This window comes from Limulus polyphemus, unplaced genomic scaffold (genome assembly GCF_000517525.1).
Source record: "Limulus polyphemus unplaced genomic scaffold, Limulus_polyphemus-2.1.2 Scaffold150, whole genome shotgun sequence".
NCBI lineage: Eukaryota > Metazoa > Arthropoda > Merostomata > Xiphosura > Limulidae > Limulus > Limulus polyphemus.
This window is the reverse complement of record NW_013665760.1, coordinates 265,963-285,479: the sequence shown is the minus strand read 5'-3', so window position 1 is coordinate 285,479 and position 19,517 is coordinate 265,963. Positions and strand designations below refer to the sequence as shown.

General features: G+C 30.9%; 1 protein-coding gene across 5 annotated transcripts in view; it reads right to left on the bottom strand.

Annotated features, from left to right (window-relative positions):
* LOC106475913 (lethal(2) giant larvae protein homolog 1-like) overlaps positions 1-18,415 on the bottom strand; it is an 86,924-nt gene extending 68,509 nt beyond the window's left edge. For 3 of the 5 annotated variants that reach the window (XM_013936591.2, XM_022381027.1, XM_022381033.1), the window contains exons 1-3: positions 18,073-18,415; positions 11,002-11,121; positions 5,646-5,743 (exon numbers count right to left, since the gene is read on the bottom strand). In XM_013936591.2, the coding sequence (XP_013792045.1) occupies positions 5,646-5,743; positions 11,002-11,085 (182 nt within the window). In that variant the 5' untranslated portion in view covers positions 11,086-11,121; positions 18,073-18,415. The remainder of the gene's footprint in view (positions 1-5,645; positions 5,744-11,001; positions 11,122-18,072) is intronic. The other 2 variants (XM_013936597.2, XM_013936605.2) reach the window with 2 other exon arrangements.
* Between the last annotated feature and the right edge of the window lie 1,102 nt (positions 18,416-19,517).

The window sequence follows — 19,517 nt, the reverse complement described above, 5'->3', positions numbered from 1 at the left end:
AATTTCATCCACTAGTTTTATTGTTGGAACAAAATATAGCAAGACTTGGTTGGCTATGCAGAAAGTTAGTAGCTGGTGGTCATCAGGTTAAAACCATGAGATAAGCTATTAACTAAAGTAAAACAAAATTCATCAAATTTGTAATTGAGTTTGATCCACTTGAAAATTAGAAAGAATGTCACAAGTTGTTCAATAAACAAAAACAAAAAATTAAACTTGGTACATACAGTCTGCTTCAAAAAGACACTGACTGGTCAAATAATGTATTAACACTTTTTTCTATCACTTTGTCTCTAGGTACAGTTATTCTGTATATAGGGTAAGAATAATAAAACAACACAAGACAAGAAACCAAGAATTATCTACTGACATAACTTAACAAATGCAACACTATGGAAAATCTGAAAGTTCTAGCTTTGCCTTAAATTGCATTCCAAAACTACTAGCTTTGCTCTAAATTCCAATACACCAAGTCATCCTTCTCAATAGGCAGGTCCCTTTAACAAAAAAAATGTCAAAACTCAGGGACAGAAGTTTAATAAATAATCCAGCATGTCAGCCAGCTGTAAGGAAAGATAAAACTGTGTCCATGTCTTCAACCATGTTTGGCAATTCCTTAGAGCAGGTTTAGCACAGTTTACGGTTGGGTACATCACGTTAATCTCAATCTTTTAACCAAGTACACCTGTATTCAAATTTTATGAATAAAAATAAATCCAGAAACTAAATTATAGGGTGCTTTAAGGTACCTAAATACCACAGGGTTCTTGTCAAGCACTGGGCTCAAAACATTGATGAGAGCCAAAGTCTTGGTCATGGTATATGTGTTAACTTCCTGAACTATTATGTTTGTGCCTAACAAGTGGTTGTCCCACCCCAAGAACTATTCAAACTGAGTAAACTATGAAGCTAACCATCTTTGTACATGCTTGACTCAGTGGCTGAACTAGTGTTATTTGTGCGAGTTGTTGGCCTAGAATTGGTAGCTGGTGCTTTGTGGGTTTTACTGGTTTACAAAGTTTCTTATTTGTAATGTTGTATTGCAGGCTAAAGTAAAGGTCTTGTTCTGTGTGACAGATGATATCTGAAGTATTCACGATGGGGGTGTTGTGTATTTCATTCTTAAGTTACTTTAACTTTGTGAAGCATCACTCTCAGAACTCTATAGTAAAACAAAACTAACATTTTCTATCCACAACAAGGAAAAACTGATAAGAACTTGAACAATTACTCTTACAAGCAAAGTGAATACTACTTCTGTAACTTGAAAATGGTCATCTCAAGAGCAAAATATTCAAAATGGTGAAGAGTGATTTTTAGAGTCAGTGTGTTCAGTACAAAAAAAAAAAAACTTCATTCTTGAATTAACAAAAGAAATGAGTACCTTCGTTACATTACTATTTCTCCTTGTGCAAGAACAGCTTTGAATATGAGCTACCATTATGATTTATTCATTTCAAGGTCACTGAAACCTTCTCAGTTACATTTAAGTGATGTCCTACCCTCAAAGGCCAAACAAGTATATAGAATGGTACATTAATACTTGTGTTGTAAGCACAGCTCCACAATAGGCCTAGTGTTATTCTTGTGTTTAGCTTAATTACCAAGACTTTATCCCACCAGCAGTTAGAACAGAAATGTCTTCCTCTCAGAAAATGATGTTAATATCTCAGATCAACATTTGGACGTGCGGTTCAACCACTAACCAGATTTTCGCCACTTGTGCAGAGTGCACAAAAAAACAGAGTGGTAAGCAGTAGCCAGTATATGTATGGCAAAATATGCTCTGCACAGACACGATGCCAACATCCCAAATGGCTCACTGACAGATGGTCATCAGTAAGGGTAAAAAATCCTTATCCTGGAATTCACACAATTTTGCAACATAATTCTCCAGCAAACTGAACTACTTCCACCCACCTTTCAATCATTACAGTTGAAGAAGAAAGCCTTATTTTACATAAAAAGGGTTACTGTGAATGTGAACTTGGGAGCTAGACTACTTAGGTTTTGAGCAATGATAGCTCAGTAGAGTAACTGTATTGAAACATTTTAAGGAGTCAACTATTTCCTAATTATGCATGTATTTTTGGGTAAATTATTTCTTGTTGTAAATATGGATCTCCCATGGACAACAATGAAAAAGTAAATTTTTTTACAGCAGCAGATTACAGATTTTAGTTTTTGAGAAGCTAAGTGGATGAAGCTCATTAAGCTGTACAAGTTCTAATGGATTAAAGTACTGCACTATGCAATACTTCAAAATTACTACTGGTATACCTTTGTTTATAAAAAATTTCTTTACCCTCGTATAGATTTGCTGAGAATGTCTTAGAATTGTATATATCTATGAAACACCAGGTTGAAACAGCTATACATCCATAGAGGTGGAGGCATATATATTCTTTCTTTATCATCTCTCAAGTGCATTGATAATGCCTGGATATTAAATCAAAAGAAAACTTATCCCAGTTCAGTAATAATGCAGCAACATTGCTCTGCACTGTAATTTATGGTGCATCAAACAAGATTCATTGGTGTTAGTGAATGAATAAAAGAATAGCTAAGGAGTGGTCACCATTAAGTTAGTATTTCATTGAGAATCTTATATTTTAGCTATCAGATACTGAGAAAACACAAGTGGCTTCTTTGATTATTGTGCCAATCTTCTGCTAAGCATCTGTATTCTCAACATTAGGTTTCTCATTAGCTGCTCATTACTGGAAAGTTTGTAGATTGAACACAGCTTGTAAAAGAGTCCAAAACAAAAGGAATTTCAAAAATGAAAATCATTGTGTTACATACTAAATTAAAAAGTACATTCACTTTGTTTTGACTGTTTTTATGCCATCTTGACAGCAAGAACAAAATTATTAAACAAATGCTGTTGGTTTTCTGTATTAAATGTGGCTTTCATTTTGTTCTTGTACTAAGTGTTCTTATCTTATGTATACCAGACCTTTCTGTAAGTAGACCTACTCATTTACACTGCAATGTTGATTACATGATATAATTGAATCACCAAAACTGTAAAAACTCAGCAAAAGACTACAAAATACAGTAAATACTTGTTTATCAAATCCCTGTTCTGTGTTACATTTTCCTAATATTGAAACAGACTTGCATGTCATTTCAAGGTTTCTCATTTTACCTTCTATACACCTTTTGCAATACCCAAGAAAAAAAAAAAGATCTTTTGTCGTCAACAGTGTTTTAATCAAAACCCTTTTCTTGGTGCACGTGGAATTTGGAGGTGTGATGGAATTTCAGTATTAAAAACAGTGAATGACTGCGATGCCACTGTCACAGATAAGGTGGCTAGTCACATGGTTGAGCTTCCTCATGCCAGAGCACAAGGGCATGAGTTTCTCCCATTATTACCATGCTGTGAGACTCAATAGTGTCTCCACTTGCCACTAGGGGAAAAGAGTATACAAGTAAGACAAGACCAAGGAGAATTCATTTGATGCAGCAATATGCCTGAAGTAAGAAAAATGAAACCTACTAACATTAAAGCCCTTTGGGGGTCAAGGACAAGGCTGACCCTCCAGCCTTGGGCACTAAACGTATGAAAGTAGTGGTTCCCTTCTTCCTGAATGATGTTTCTATTATTAATATTATAGTACAGGCCAGTGATATAACGGTAGCATCTGGATTTAGATACAGATTTGTATCTGAAAAATTCAGTTTACAAAGTGTATACGCCTACAACCCTGGGTTTCAAGAAGAACTGGGAACCAATAGTAGTAGACAGGGTATAGGTATACATTGGACAGATGCGACATCTGACTGTGCTGAATATACACAGAAACTGGCTCATGTAGGAACATTATCTCCTCATGATATAAGATACAAGTTCTACAACTAATCTGATACTACACCAATATTTGAAGTAACAGACAAATATAGAAGACCGAAGAAGAAAGATTACTTTGATGAAATCTTCATTCAAGTAGAAGTCATCTTTGAAATATCAGGAAAGAGATTCATGAGTGACTTTGAAAAATATATTAACACCTTCAACAAGGACACAAGGACATTACCACTCCTATATTTATTTTTAAAAACTTACATTATTTATTACTTATTTTGTTCATAACCATGAAGCAAATGCAAACAAATCAAACTTATAGCAGAAAGTTAAAACAGTATATTGATTACCACCTACTATTCTTTGTTTTCAATTATGACTGAACAACAAATACATGTTACTAAAAGGCCTTGAGATCAGTTTATTATTAAAGCTTGAATTACAAGTGAGGTCTACTGTAATATGTTTCAGTATTAACAAATATATTGAAAATAAGTAAGAAATGTATAATTTTATGTAGAATTGTAAAGGGATGGTCAAGATTGTCCATTTTATATTCATTTATATTCCATTTATAAGAATTAGCAGTTTCGGCCTATGGAAATATTGTCAACAGTGACAATAACACTCAACTTTTGGAGTGGCAAATTGGTCTTACATATTTACCACCAGTAATTGCAAACTTAGGTGGCTATATAATACAAACATAATAACTCAATCTTTTACCATTAACCATGAAGCTTTGATTTTGTTTTTTCAATCAGTTTTATCAGCCCAGCCAGCAATTTAGTTGTGCAAACAATCAATTTCATGAGTAAATCATTTGCAACAATGTTAGCTAGTCAAGTATGCATTGGAATAACATTAGTTTACTTTTCTTGAAAGTTCAAACATAGCATAAGCAAAATATAAGTTTAAATAAACATTTGAATTTGCAGTTAAACATTAATATTGAAAAATTATTTCTAGGAACCATATATTATTGACTTAAAATCTATTATTATTATTTTTTAAATGTATTAATGTACCATATCAATCAATCCATCTGTTAGCAAGTGCTTAATAGAATAGATGTAAATAAATTTTGAAGAACAGCCTCACCAGTGAGCACAACACTGCTGATAACTACCCTTTTCACTGGGTTTTGTATTATATAATTTCTATACAAGTTATCTGGTAATGAGGTATCACATTTGTTATGCTGCAATAACTAAAAAAAACAAGGCATAGCATAGCTGTAATAGTAATAGATACCTGCCTAACAGGTTTACACAGAATTGTATATATTTAAATAAACTGAATTTACTAATTAGTGTTAAATAATAACATCCACAATGCTCTATGTATTAGCAGCTTGTGAAACATTCATAAACAAGTCAAATGATTTGATTTTGAACTCCAAGTATTTAAAAATGGTAAACCTTATTCATGAATTGATGTCTACTATAGTGTAAAAGATAAAAAATATTTTAATACAACTTTATATTCTGAGTGTACTTGTACATAAGTTGATAACACAGCATGTCTTATGTCAGATGACCAATTTCCAAATTCTGGTAATCATGGCCAGTTTCAAATCCATTTTTACAACTTACCAATTCAGAGAGTTTAGTTTAAAAATAACAAAAATACAAATAATATTAGGAGCATTTGCTATAAAGTGCCAATTATGATCTAATGTTAGATGTCACAAAAATGCTGTTTTACAAACAAGTACATATTAATGGTAAACTGTAGCTTTTTAAAATAAGCATCTGCATGTAACAAGAATGGATGTACATTACTATCAATTTTATCTCTCAGTCAGTGGTCCAAATACAAACAATAAGGATACATTCTAACAAATCCGCTACGGGTCCCTATGGCTATCAAATTCAATTTTGGGTCCCAGGCAAATGCACTTGGTCGGTGGGTAAAGCCATGAGGAATAAGCTATAAGAGAAGAATTATACTTAATTCAACAGTAAATTAATGAGTGTTATATCTCTAATACCTTCACTTTTAGTTTTCAATACAAGAAAGAACACTTTCAAACATTTGTAAATATTAACTTTTCTTTATTAGTTCAAGATAAATTAATGTACAGTACAATGAATTACACATACAAGGTCAACAATCATTGTTACATGACAATCCCAATTTCAAAATAAACAATACACATCTATAGTTTTAAAACATTATACATAGCGCTGTTAAATAATATATTAGAGTACTTAAATAGTACAATTTATTAATGTTATCTACATAGTACTTTAAACAACATTATGTATTAGTGCTTCCTTCCCAATCACCACAATCCTGGTAATACTTGTATTGCACTACAAGGAATGTACAAATAACATCACAAATATATGCATTAAACATGCAAGCTATTTCAAGAAAACTAACATCACAAATATATATGCATTAAACATGTAAACTATTTCAATAAATAAAATAAACAAATATGATGTATACCGCATGGGAGGTTGCATCCAATTAGTATAAGCAATAATTATCATCTCTCTCGTTAAGATAATCATGTAATGCCAAGCAAGGGCAAGTTTCTTGTTAACTCTCTCGACATGAGCATGGTCAATTTGACCAACCACATGACCTCTTTGTACTCATTTAAAGTCTTTATAGATTTAATACTTCTAACTTTTAATACAGTTTGTATATCTTCACAAAATATGGAAGTCTTTCATTGAACATTATAAGTCTTTCACATAGAAAAAAAAATCATATATTTTTTATTGAAGTATTTTTAATAAACTAAAATCTAAATTTGTCTCATGAATACATTGAGTATTTGTTTTGAAAAGTTCATGTGCAAAGTGATTTTCATGTTAAGATTAAAAAAAATTTTTTTTCATCTCCAAAATCATTTGTGTAATCTCTATTAAATATATTTCAAATGTTTGTTTTCAGTAAACTTCATATTTTTTCTGTTATTTTCTCTACTCTAACTCTATACATGGTTGGTCAATTTGACTGACCTTGTAACCCCCCCCAAAAAAATTGAATTGAATCTAAATTACCCTCTTTTTCTTTCTAGAATGACTCCAAATGTAGTGTGAAACTATATTTGTTTATGCTAAGTAGCTTTAATCTCGTAACAATATACATTTATTTAAAACTAAATTTTATTGTTTTATTGTCCCTTTGAACCATGTCTAATTACTATCCCTGCTATTATAAGTTGTAAGTCACTCTGGGAATATTCAGCTCACATTACACTACTGAATTACATTACCCATGAGCTACTACAAGCTGCTCGCTCACGCGTGTGTGCCACCTGAACATTTTACATTTTAGTTACTTTTATAATAACAAATAAAAAATAAACATGAAAAACAAGAAATAAAAATACTCAACCAATCTTATTTTCTCTAACAGTAGTAATGCACTAAATAATTTTTATTTAATTATATAATGCACCAAAGAACATGCACTAAGAAAATGCAAAAAGTAGACAACTTCCTTTAAATTTGAAAAAATGTTTGGCTTTCTAAATATGGGACAAGAGCCGATACAAGTGCATCCAAGCTAGTCATTAAGTTTTCCACGGGTATAAACCATTCTGTCACATCCTCTTTTCTTTCATGATTTGTTAATAGTTCTCTCATATATTTAATTATATATTACCTATAACCAATAGAAAGTGAAGGTTTTCATCTATCAAATGATGTATTGTATAATGTTGTGTTCTGGACAGATAAACATGAATTTCACATATAATACTGGTTGTGGCAGGAGGGGGTCTGAATTTCATTTTGATAGCTCTGTAGCCAAACAAAATTGAAGGCAATAAACATTTTGGTGTCTCAGCAATGACGATTTTATAGTGAGTAATTTACATTTAATTTTGTAGTTATTGTAGAGGTGGTGAATAAAATAGAGAAGAGAAGATACCAAGAGAAAATGTGTCGTGTGTCACACTATGGGAAATTCATGAATTGTTTTTAATATTGCCTTGTAGAATTTAGAACTTATATACTATTAAATATGGATTATTAGCTACAATTTTATGCTATACTAATTGGTATAACATAAACAAAAAGTAGTTTAATAAAATTTTTGAATGGAAGACACCAAAACCTTGTGTCATGCTCAGTAAGGGATATCTATGTTAATAGAGTTAACCCTATGATGACAAGTCACATGTAAAAGGTCATGTCATCGCACTTCTTGACTTGCATTCAAAATTTTATTCAACTACTATTTTATGAATATATGCCAATAAATTTGGTATCAAATTTTAGTATTATACGTTAGTTTTCTCAATATAAAAGTAAATATTAAAAAACACAGCCAAACATCAATTTTATTTGTGTCACATGGTATGTTGAATGCAGCACTGGTTCAAATTAGATGTTTGGGATGTCAAAATACAAAATCTACAGCTTCGTATAAACTGGGAACCCAAACTACCAATATTGACAAGCTAGAATAAGAACCTCTTATCTTTTCTGTTTGCTAAGATATTGCTCACGTAATAAATCAAACATAGTAGACCCAAATACAGCTTAGTTACTACACTTAATAAATTTTAGTGAAATGCTGTGGTATTGATATACTAATATATGATTTTTTGGTTATTTAAAATGTATACATAAAACTAAAAAGAATTTTCTTTTCACATCCCCCACATAGGAAACTTAATAAGCCTAAGCAACCTACAACAAGCGGCAAACGAGTACAAAGGATGGAACTAGAAGAGATAATTGTTTGCTTTACTTATTTATTTACTGTTCTGTTTTAGGAAAAATAAGTCAACAAATGCAATGATATGGCCTTTGGCATGTGACCTGTTGCAATAGGGTTAAAAATATAAAAAATATAAAGAACTATCATAAATACTTTCTTGATAACTAAAAGTTTTAGTTTAGTTTTCATATGACAATGTTAATAATACACAAGATTCAGTCTGAGACAAACATGATAATACACTGGGCTTTTCTTTCCATAGAATAAAGAGGAAGCTCACCCCCCCCCTCCAGACTTTTTGCAAATTTCAGGGTTTAATTCCTAGATGATAGCTCTGTAAGAAAAAATCAGGTAGCCTTTAAACTGTACCATTTTAGATATACTTATAAAAAATTCTTAGAGAATGCAACCAGACAATTTGTATATATGCCCTTCAGCATTTGAATGCCCCATGTCAGATCAGTCATCAAATAAAATCCTTCTCCCCTAGAATAAAGTTTGAAAGAAAACCCCTATATGACCAAGTATTCAAAAGTTTGAGGTTGCTTTCCACATACAAAGTTAAGAAAGATCACAACAACAGTCACTAGGTTTGAACACCAATTCTAATACCAGGAATATAAGTATTCTATTTTTAACTGCTGTTTGATAATACTTTATCCTTTTAATTTTTTACTGATTTTGTGTAAGGTCTACTATAATTTTACCCTTGATGTGTGCAATATTAACAACAACACAAGAGCAAACACTTTTATTTATGTTGTAACGAATTTATTATTATGAATTCATTCTTTAATATGAATATTGTTTGGATTGAATTTGTATTTAGAAATATGCACGACTTATAGTATCAGATATGTGTTGCGTATAACGAATTTGTTATATATTTATTTCAATATAAACGTTTGTTTCTAATAAGTTTATATGCGAGGGCATGTCTAGCTTACCGTGTTAGTTACGTATGGTGAAACTCCTGCCAATTCTCCAAGATTGTAAAATATTAGTGAACACAGAAATCAAAAATACATCCACTTCCGTAACCGGTTAAATACAGTTCCAAAATTTCGAGAAAATGTGTCCCGCCTATACAAAAAGCAGGGCAATGTGCCAAAAAACAACAGAGAACAGAGCTAATATACAAGTCTGCTAGGAAACTGTTATAGCCATGTGTACGCGATAAGCCGTGATTTTGGTGACCCTTACCAACCGGAAAATATACGACATTTGGCCAGGAACAGCTATAAATTTCGAACGTCAGTAAATTCTCATCAAACGTTAGTATCTTTCCAAAAATATTGCTGGTTTCTCATCGGACAATAGTGGTTTTATGAAAATATTATCTTACTTCAACGGTCCAACAATTCAGTGCCTGACAAAGCTAGCTAGTTTTTCAATAACTGTACATACATTGACTTCAAGTTAACTCGCTGGATATCAAGGAGACTCTGAACTAGGAAGAGGATTTTAGGTTATTTGTGAGTCAGTGAAATTTCTGTTTATGAAACTTTGTTTGTAATAACTAATCATAATGGGTCAAAACAAAAATGGTGTGAATCAATCTTGTTGGCAAATAGCGTAAATTAAATAAAATATCGGCATATTTCTAAACACTAAATCCAGGGTACAGTTCAACTATTAAAAGTTAGATTATTTAACATGTCTTTGGATTGTTTCAAATTCTCAATATGTAACAATGTATATAACGCCTCAATATGGTTTTTAATAAGTAAACTTTTGGCATTACTTTTGCAGCACTTAAACCTAAATACAATTACAACTAATATAATTATTAGTACAAAACCTTTCTGAATCTCCTATAGACTACAAGTATGTACCATTATTTATCAAAAGTAAACCACAAAAAAATTTAAATGTATTACAGAGCATAAGGCCTTTTGCTAAAATTTGGTTCCAAAACATGAATATTTATGCTTTAAAATTTAAGAATAAATTTAAATGTATTAACAATTTAGTAACAATTTTCAAAAGTTAGGGCACCATAAATACAATATAATGTCTTTAAAAAGCTTTAAGCATTGCACAATGTAACTGGTTCTTTTATCCACAGGTAATAAATTTTTGCTTACACAGTATATGTTAAAGCACACAGTCCAATATCATGATATTCAGAAACAAAGGATCTTATGCAAATTTTTTAGTACAAATAAAAAACCTATTCATTTATACAAAAACCAAGACTACTGAATGATAAATTTCCAATCCTGACAAGTTCTGCATGACATTTAATAACTTCAGAAATTACATTTATGATTCACTGTCTATTTAAAGATGCTATATACCCATATGCACACAGATGTAGTTTCATGGCGTTTAACATTGTAAAAGTTAAAAAAAGAAGAGATCTTGACACTGAGTTGAAAAAGTTATTCATTAAATGTTGTCCTTTTCATTTTTCTCTTAAGTCAATTGAGTACGTACTTTCTTAACTTAAAACACTTAGAAGTAAAATTTATAGCTACATATAAAAATAAATAACATACCTTGTTGTATGAAAACAATTCTTTCTGAAGTTTTTGTCTTTCTGCACTAATGTGGTGCCCTTTTCCTCTGAAAAGTTTCAGCATCCTTCCTCAAAAACAGTCCTAAAATAGTATGTTTTCCTATTAAAAGTAAACAGATTTTATTGCAATAGAACTGTGATAAATAAGGTAAATAATATGGATATTAGGTACATTTCATTAAAATGATTTAGGAGTTTCATCACATCTTTACCCTTCATATCTCCAAGTCTGGTCATACTGCATCTGACAATACTGCTGCAGCATAGTTTCAATTTCAAAAGGCTCCGTCATAAGACTGTCACATCCAATGCAACCCAAACCTCCCCGTTTTTTTCCGTAATTCATCTAGCGCAAGAGAACGAGGATTCCTATGCACCTGTTTCAACTGTCTAATTGCACATAACTTCATATGCTCTGTATCCAGCAATTGATTAGTAAATCTGCATATGGAACAGTATCAATATTCGTTTCATTCTACTTGAAATTTGCAATAACTGAACAATATGTTGAGTAAGTAACTTACGTATTAGTAATTTGCATCATTTTTCCACACAAAGATCTTTCTTCATATGCATTACATACTGTTGCCTAGGGCATATGAATGTCTTTTTTTGCCACTGATCTTTGTATTCAAAGATTCTTATTTGATACAAGTCTTTTTTTTTGGGGGGGGGGGGTGTTCTGGTTACTCAAATTGATCCATATTCCTTTGTTTTCCAATGCCAGTAAGTACATGGGATATCCCCATCTTGGAAACTAAATCCCTGATCTGATCTTTATGACCTAAGTACATGAATATCTTGCACTGGAAATCAATGTTGTGTACTCTTCCAAAACAATTGTATGAGAGCAAAAGTTACTAATTCATTCACAACTGATGTGCTTAAGAACGTTTATTACCAAACATGAATCCAGAAGAGGTATGTCACTAATTCAATTTTTACACAAATAAATGTAAATTGTATGTTTAAAATCAAAATGAAGATCCTATCAACTCCTGTTAAATTTTTGTTTCAGGTACAGTTGTAAACAATATTTTTAAAAAGTATGTATAATAATCCTTAAATCTGTTAACTTTATCTATTCACCAATTCCTCAGGTTTTTCAGATTGGCTAATTTTCAATAAAAAAGTATATTAAATATTCAATCGTCAATCATTTTCCATTACCTTTAAACCATATAACTTACTGTTTTAAGATTACAGTTGTGACTTTCATTTACTTGAATAAAGACATATCTATTCTATATTTAGACATTTTGATTTATTAGATCAAATTTTTGGAAAGAGCTCAAATGTGATTTCTAGAAAATTAAACAGAAGTTAAGGTGATTCAAATCAAGCAAAAATAAAATAACATTGTTCAAAAGTTGGCTTCTAGTTTACTCTTGGTTTTGAAAGTTTGCAACAGAACTCTGACAGTAATTTTTTTGGCTCAAGCTTTTTATGAGTCAAAGTAGTCAATGAACAAACCATGCAACAGTTATTTTGGTGGCAAGCAAATTGAAAATGATAAACCAAAGTTTTCTTGAACTCTCCAAACCAAATGAATTACTTACAACTAATAGAGCTTTCTGACATCAAGAAAAATAAGCCTCACATCCTTAAGTACCAGGGTCTAATCTAGGATTTTAGTTTGGACAACAGTGATACCATCAAGAAGAGTCTGGAGACAGAGCCCCTAGAAGCTTATAATTTCCTTACACTGAAGAGGCTGAGAACAAACTAAAATTAGCACATTTCAGTGTTTTTATTTATTTATTTTTTTCACTAGTATATCGAGTAAAGTATCCAAGACTAAAAATGTAAGCTGCCAAGTGGAGAGATTTGTAAATTTTTTGTAAATACAAATGTACATATCATATGCAACCTACAGAAACAATCACATATTATGCATAAGAACTGTAATAAAAGCTTTTAAATGCAAACATAAATTAAAAAATTTCCCCAAACAAATCAACAGGGTCTATGCAAGAGCCTTCTATTACTATTGTCTTAAAACCAAAACTAAAAAAAAACCTATTGAAGCAATTTGAAAATGAAGTGCAGATACATTTACAACTGATAAAAGAAGGCATTTCTTTATACAATGAGTTATGGGTGTTTGGAACAAACTGCCCAACTATGCTGTTGAAACAGTCTTTGAATAGAAACAGTGTAATAATATTCTTGAATCAACAATCAAACTAGCAAGATGGGCCTCGTCTCTCTTATGTTCTTACTTGGAAGTTTTAATCTACTTCATAACTGAGATCATCCTTGGCTTTTACCTTTTTATTTTCTTTCTAGAATGCAGCCATTTATCCGAGAATCTTCAGTCCTCTAACCTTTTCATAACTGCTCCCATTTAATTTCATAGTTTTAGTACTCTTTGAACTGTGTAAACTAAACTAGTGTAACAATCCAATAACTCACCTGGCAAAAGCATAGTGCAAATTACAGACAATAAAGTATTGAATTACATCATACATTAACAGTTCACCTGCATTCCTTATGGAGAAATTTTGTTTTATTTCTCATTTAAGTTTTCTTATCTAACCTGACAAGTTTCTAATTCTTACATTTCAATTACTTTTATAACAATAAATAAGAATATATACATAAAGCACACAAAATTTAGTACTTATATATGGGTCTGTAATATTTTGCAGTCATAGTCTCGGTAAAAGCCAACCAAGTTTTTCGTAACGTTGTTGCCAGTACTTTAGTGAATATTTTTTTAATTTCAAATATTCAACTTAGAACAAAATAATAAGACACAAAAAAATTCAATGTCCTATAGATAATTCAACTGGTTTCTAATTAAGCTATAATGATTTCAAATAATTCCTTTGGCTGGTCAAGATGGTTTGGCAACAGCAAAGAATGAAATTGCAGGCAGAACAATTCAAACTCTGTCATCAGAATGAGTAAGCCTTATAAGGAATTTGGCAAATTAAAATCTCTCTCTATGGTTATAAATAATCCAATAACAAATTACTGACATTTTCTGAAAGACAGGATTTGATAGGAGGATGTGGTATGTGGGTTTAACTTTAAGGTATATCTCAGTAATGCAAGAAGATTGGAAGCTCTAAATTGAGGTTACATTTTAGCAATATCTATACCAAGTAATCTGTATTAAAACTCAGAATCGTAAATAAGGGTGGAAAGAATATCAAAAACATAAAGTAAATGGGACCTTTTGGTTCATCTAGGACATCCTATCCCTTAAATTAACTACATATACCACATCTGAAGGCAACTCATTCCAAAGGTCAATCACCCTGTTAGACAAAAAAAGCTTTAATAGTTGAAGGTGACTCATACCCCTGCCAAAATTTATATTGTGTCACTTATCCCCTAGTTTAACCATTCTCACCATTAAATACAAAAAAAAAAGATTATGCATCAACACAATCAATTCCCTTTATGATTTTAAACAACTCAATCAGATCCCCTCTTAACCCTTATATTTTCAAGAGAAAACAAGTTGAGAGACCTTACCCTATTCTTGTATGACAATATTTTCATCCCAGGTATCATTCTATTATCCCTCCTTTGAACACTTTCCAACAATTTAATGTCCTGTCTAAGGTAAGGAGCCCAATACTAAACTCAGTACTTTAAATGAGCAATTCAGAACAAAGAAGTACCACATGATAAAGAAAAATGAAAGTTGAGAAGTTAAACACTTTCTTTTGAAATAAAAAAATAAATGAAACTTAGATAATATGAAGATTTGAATTATAAACTATGTTCTGAAGCCAAGTTTATAAATGGAACCAACAGAATAGAGTAACTGAAGAAAAGGATCTTCACATAGTGGTGGATAAGTCACTCAAGCCATCTATGTGGTGCTCTGTTGCTAGTAGTAAAGTTAATATAATTTAAGGGTGCATTTATAAACACAATGTTTACAATTTAAAAGAAGTAATTATCTCTATGTAAATGACAAGTTACTCTTCACTTGGAATAGCAAACAATTTTGGTCTTATTTATGAATGGGATACTGACTCACTAGAAAGGGCTCAGAACAGAGCTAATAGCATGATGTCAGGCTTATCTTATACACGAGGAAATAAGTTAGATTTCTTAAATTATTTTGATAAATGGTTAAGAGTTGATTTTATCAAAGTTTAGAAGATTATTTGTGGTACTAATAACCTGTGATTTCTTTATGCTATATTCTGAAGGTAACAGGATGAAATGATACAAGTTTAAAATTTTGGAAAATACAGGCTAGGCTCCAGTTAAGAGGGGATAAATAATTTCTTAAAAAAGTAAAGGGTAGATTTAAATTTTCACTTTTCCCCAGGAAGGGTGGTGCAAACATAGCCTTGAAGGATCAAATGTTCCCATGTTGTCCACAGGTTATATGTTGTCATTATAATGAAAATAGATAGTTACAGCTAATCATTATCAAATTTTTTCAAGTTTGTGATAGTCTGTTCAGATTAAATATGTTAAAGGCACAGTTTAACTTGTTTACAGTTTATAGATGCAATTTAATTATAATGTATATTTTGGCAATTATGACATTCACTTTTCACAAATATACCAAAAGATGAAATCATTGATCTGTGCATAAACTGATATTTTATTTTAACAAAATTGTACAATGCATGCTTAAAGCTGTTCTATAAATACAAAAAAAAATCACTGTTTATTAGCATTGTATAATACATATAGATGACACTTACAGTTTTGACATTAAACTTACTGATAAATTTCAATATTTCAAGATCAAATATCCAAAGATAAAATTTATTGTTGAAAATTCAAACCATAACAAACAATCATTTTTAGATGTACTTATCCTAAAGAATTACAGTAAAGTGGACTAAAGTTTATCACAAACCTACTTTCACTGGTTTATATTCATATTAAAAATTTTCTTCAATATTCTAGAAAAATCTGCAGAACTTTTAATATCTCAGGAAATCAAAAATTTTTCCTAACAACAACAACAAAAAAAAAACATTAAATACAAGCTTCAAACAAACCCTTTTTCTACAGTTTTTCTAACAAGAATCTTTGAATTATAAAGGCCTAGTAAGTTCAATATGTCACATTATGTATATTTCACAAAAGTAATCACTTTCGTTTGAATGCCTTTTCTGTCATAGTCAAAACAAAAATTGAGAAAAGTATTACATAGTTATACATAAGATTCAGTTAACTTAAAACATGCAGGCCTTCAAAACAGAGATAAAGTTAAAATCACTTTTAAAGTAAAATGAATAACCCAAACAGCTTGTTAGTAATAAACGAGACCAAATGCCAAGGTGCAATCACATATTTAATACTATGATGTTAACAACAAAAACCCCAGAAGCTGTTAGCCATTGTTTAGAAGCATGTGTTCGTTGTCCACGCTACAAGCATGTGAAGTTTCAACTATATCTGTTCAATTTCTTTGAATTAAAACTTGTAAAACTCACTCTGTTTCAGATGTGTGTGTGTGTACTACTACTGAAGTTGAAACTGTTACAAGATGACCTAAAACTTTATGAAGTTTATCTTTACATATAAAAAAAAATGTTCCTAGTAATTTGAAGTTTTAAGGTATAATGTATAATGAGGGAAAGTTTCAGTAATAATAGTTTTCTGTGAAGTAATTTATCTGAAAAATATATGATGTCACAAGAGGGCAACATCTTACAAACAGTAATTTGTAAGTATGAAGTTAGCTATGTTTGCTAACATGGTATGATTTTCCCATGTCTCACTCATTCAAGTATTTTTTTAGGTCCTCTAGACTACAAGTAAAAACTTAACTCCACAGTGTGTAATACATCACTAACACCTGTTTCAGTAATAAATTTCTCAAATTAAATGATCCATAACATATTTGTTTTATTATGTTTATAAAAATAAACTGCCTTCTTTATTTTTGCACTGCATTTAAATCATTATTGGCAGTATAAACATTTGATTTATTTGATGTACGTGTAAAACATTTAAAAACAGATATGCTACCATATAGGAATGCTTTATACACAACAGCAACTTGCATATTCCAAGCCTTATAAATGACTATCATAGTTCAATAATTCTGCTAAATACTATCCTTAATAACCAATTAAGTAAAAACTGTGATTTGATTTACAACATTTAAGGTTTGGTAACATAGTTGGGTTAGCTAAAGCCACTATTCAGTTAACAGTTTTGTGCTAAACTTATACTTTATTTCAATTTTCACTTCTTCAGGAAAATAGTCACACATAACTACACAATTAAATTTCATGGCTAAAAATACCAGAATTGAAAATTAAAAACGTCCATATACAAAATTTTACCTTGTACTACCCTGAAGTAAAAATAATATAATTTTCAACTCATCTGCTTCTAAAAGTAAAAGTTTTATTGGCAAGTGAAGCTTAACTCCTTCAGATGTTCATTTACTGATTCAGATTATATCTTAAGGGTAATATTAAATAAAACTACCTAAAATTATCTACATTAGCATTAGTATCTTGTCTTGCCAGTATAGTATTAATATCATAACAAAGTTGCATGTTTGAAGATAATTATTTTTTGTTGAATAATAAAACATTTTTAAGTGTTAAGTGATTTTTAAACTTAAAGATTGTGGAATCGTCAGTTTTAATCAATACTCTACTTTTTCGTCGAACTCGAAGTAGTATCGATAAAACAAAATATTGAGTTTTTCCAAGTTTAAACTTTAAAGGCATTAAAAAGCTACGTAAACTTGTGTAATGCAAAATGCCTTTCATTCTTCGCTAACTTTTGTAACTTAGTAATACTTATACTAGAAGATGAGTCATATGCAACGACTAGGCGGTGGTCGTACCTAAGCCTAATGTTAGGGACCAGTACCGGCAGTATCTTGAAGTTATACTAATTGTAACAGTACAAATAATCATAGACTCAAGAGTTGATAGTACTACAGGTGTCTTTGAACCCAAGCAAAGTAAAAAACAAATACTGGCTTAGATTTACACCAAAACCAGTCATTTTTCAAACAAGTAATTTACAGAAAAGTTCAAAGTTATTACCTATACACATCGATTGATTAAATATTTCAAAAAACACCAATACATCTTACCTATGAAGATAGTTTTGATCACTTTTATGCTTAAGGGTTAACTTTCCACTATTACTTTCATCGGGTGTGACTAAACCCACGCCGATTCTCTTCACTGACAAGCCTTTGACTTCTTTCGCGGTACTTGTACTGGTTTGCGTTAGGCTACCTGTATGCTATATTTGAATAGGCGGGACAAAAGCTAGAAAACTGGCTTTATAAATTTTCTTTGGTGAAGAACACAGTGCGTAATTGTACAATGCATGTATTTCTATTATCTGATAATTTAATTAAAGATACTGTATTATGCATGTGCACAAAATACGATTCTACTTGTACGTTTTGCACTATTTTTAATAGCACACACTATGAGCGCAAGGGTACAATATTTGGATTGTTTCACGAGAAATACTCCAAATCACTTCGACACGTTCGCATTTACGTTGCGGAAAGATATTTAAACATTTATTAAATAAAATTGTTAACATTGGTGTCCTGTCATCTATTTTCATGTAGTCCAATATAGGAAATTTACGAAATGGAAAACAATTTCAAAATTCTCACAAATAACAATATATAACTATTATATTCTCAGAGTGCCTTGAAAAATGTTGAATATTACTGTGAATTCTTTCTTATAACCTCGAACATTCCTATTAACTCTTATATAAAGCACTGTAAATTAAAAATAAAATGTATGTTCAAAAAAACAACTTATTCCTACGTTTGTCTTTTCTTCGTTGGTTTTTGAATTTAGTTAAGGTCTAAATTCAAGGATGATGAGTGTTTTACAGATTAGTCGATGCGTAGTTCTTTGTTCACTGGACAGCTCTATTTAAAATTTTAGAAACTTTATATTTGAATACGTGAATCATTTTCTTCAAGCACGTAAACAATAGACGTGCGAAGTGTGGCTCGGTCTTCCTGGTGCATGTGTGGTAGTTTAAAACAAATAAAGTCGTTCGTTGTTTTTTTACTTCTTAGAAATTTTTCTCTTGCAAAGAAGAAACTTTTTTATTGTTCGTATACTAGCAGCAATTAACTTAGCAAATTTTTCAGCTATCATTTTTTAAGTTGCTGAAAAATAGGCAATTTTACTTAGCCAGAGTGGAACATCTTAGTGTAAGAAAATTATTAAAAATCAACTTGATAATTGAGTTTTCTGAATATTTTAAATTATTATAAATGATATATCCAGTAACTGCAAAAGATGCCTCCCCCTCCCCAACACACATACATAAAAAGTAATTGGACCGCAACGTGAGCATGCTTACGCCTTTAGATATAGCAAACAGTTACTCTGGAAAACGAGTCTTGTAGTATCTTTCAAACAAAGCGTTGAGTTGTTTTTAAGCAAAATTTGCAAATAGGTCTTTTGTAATTGTGTGCTGAAATTTTGATTGATAGGCGTAATCAAGTGACATCATTACTTAATATTGTTGCGTATTTTAGCACAACATGTACTG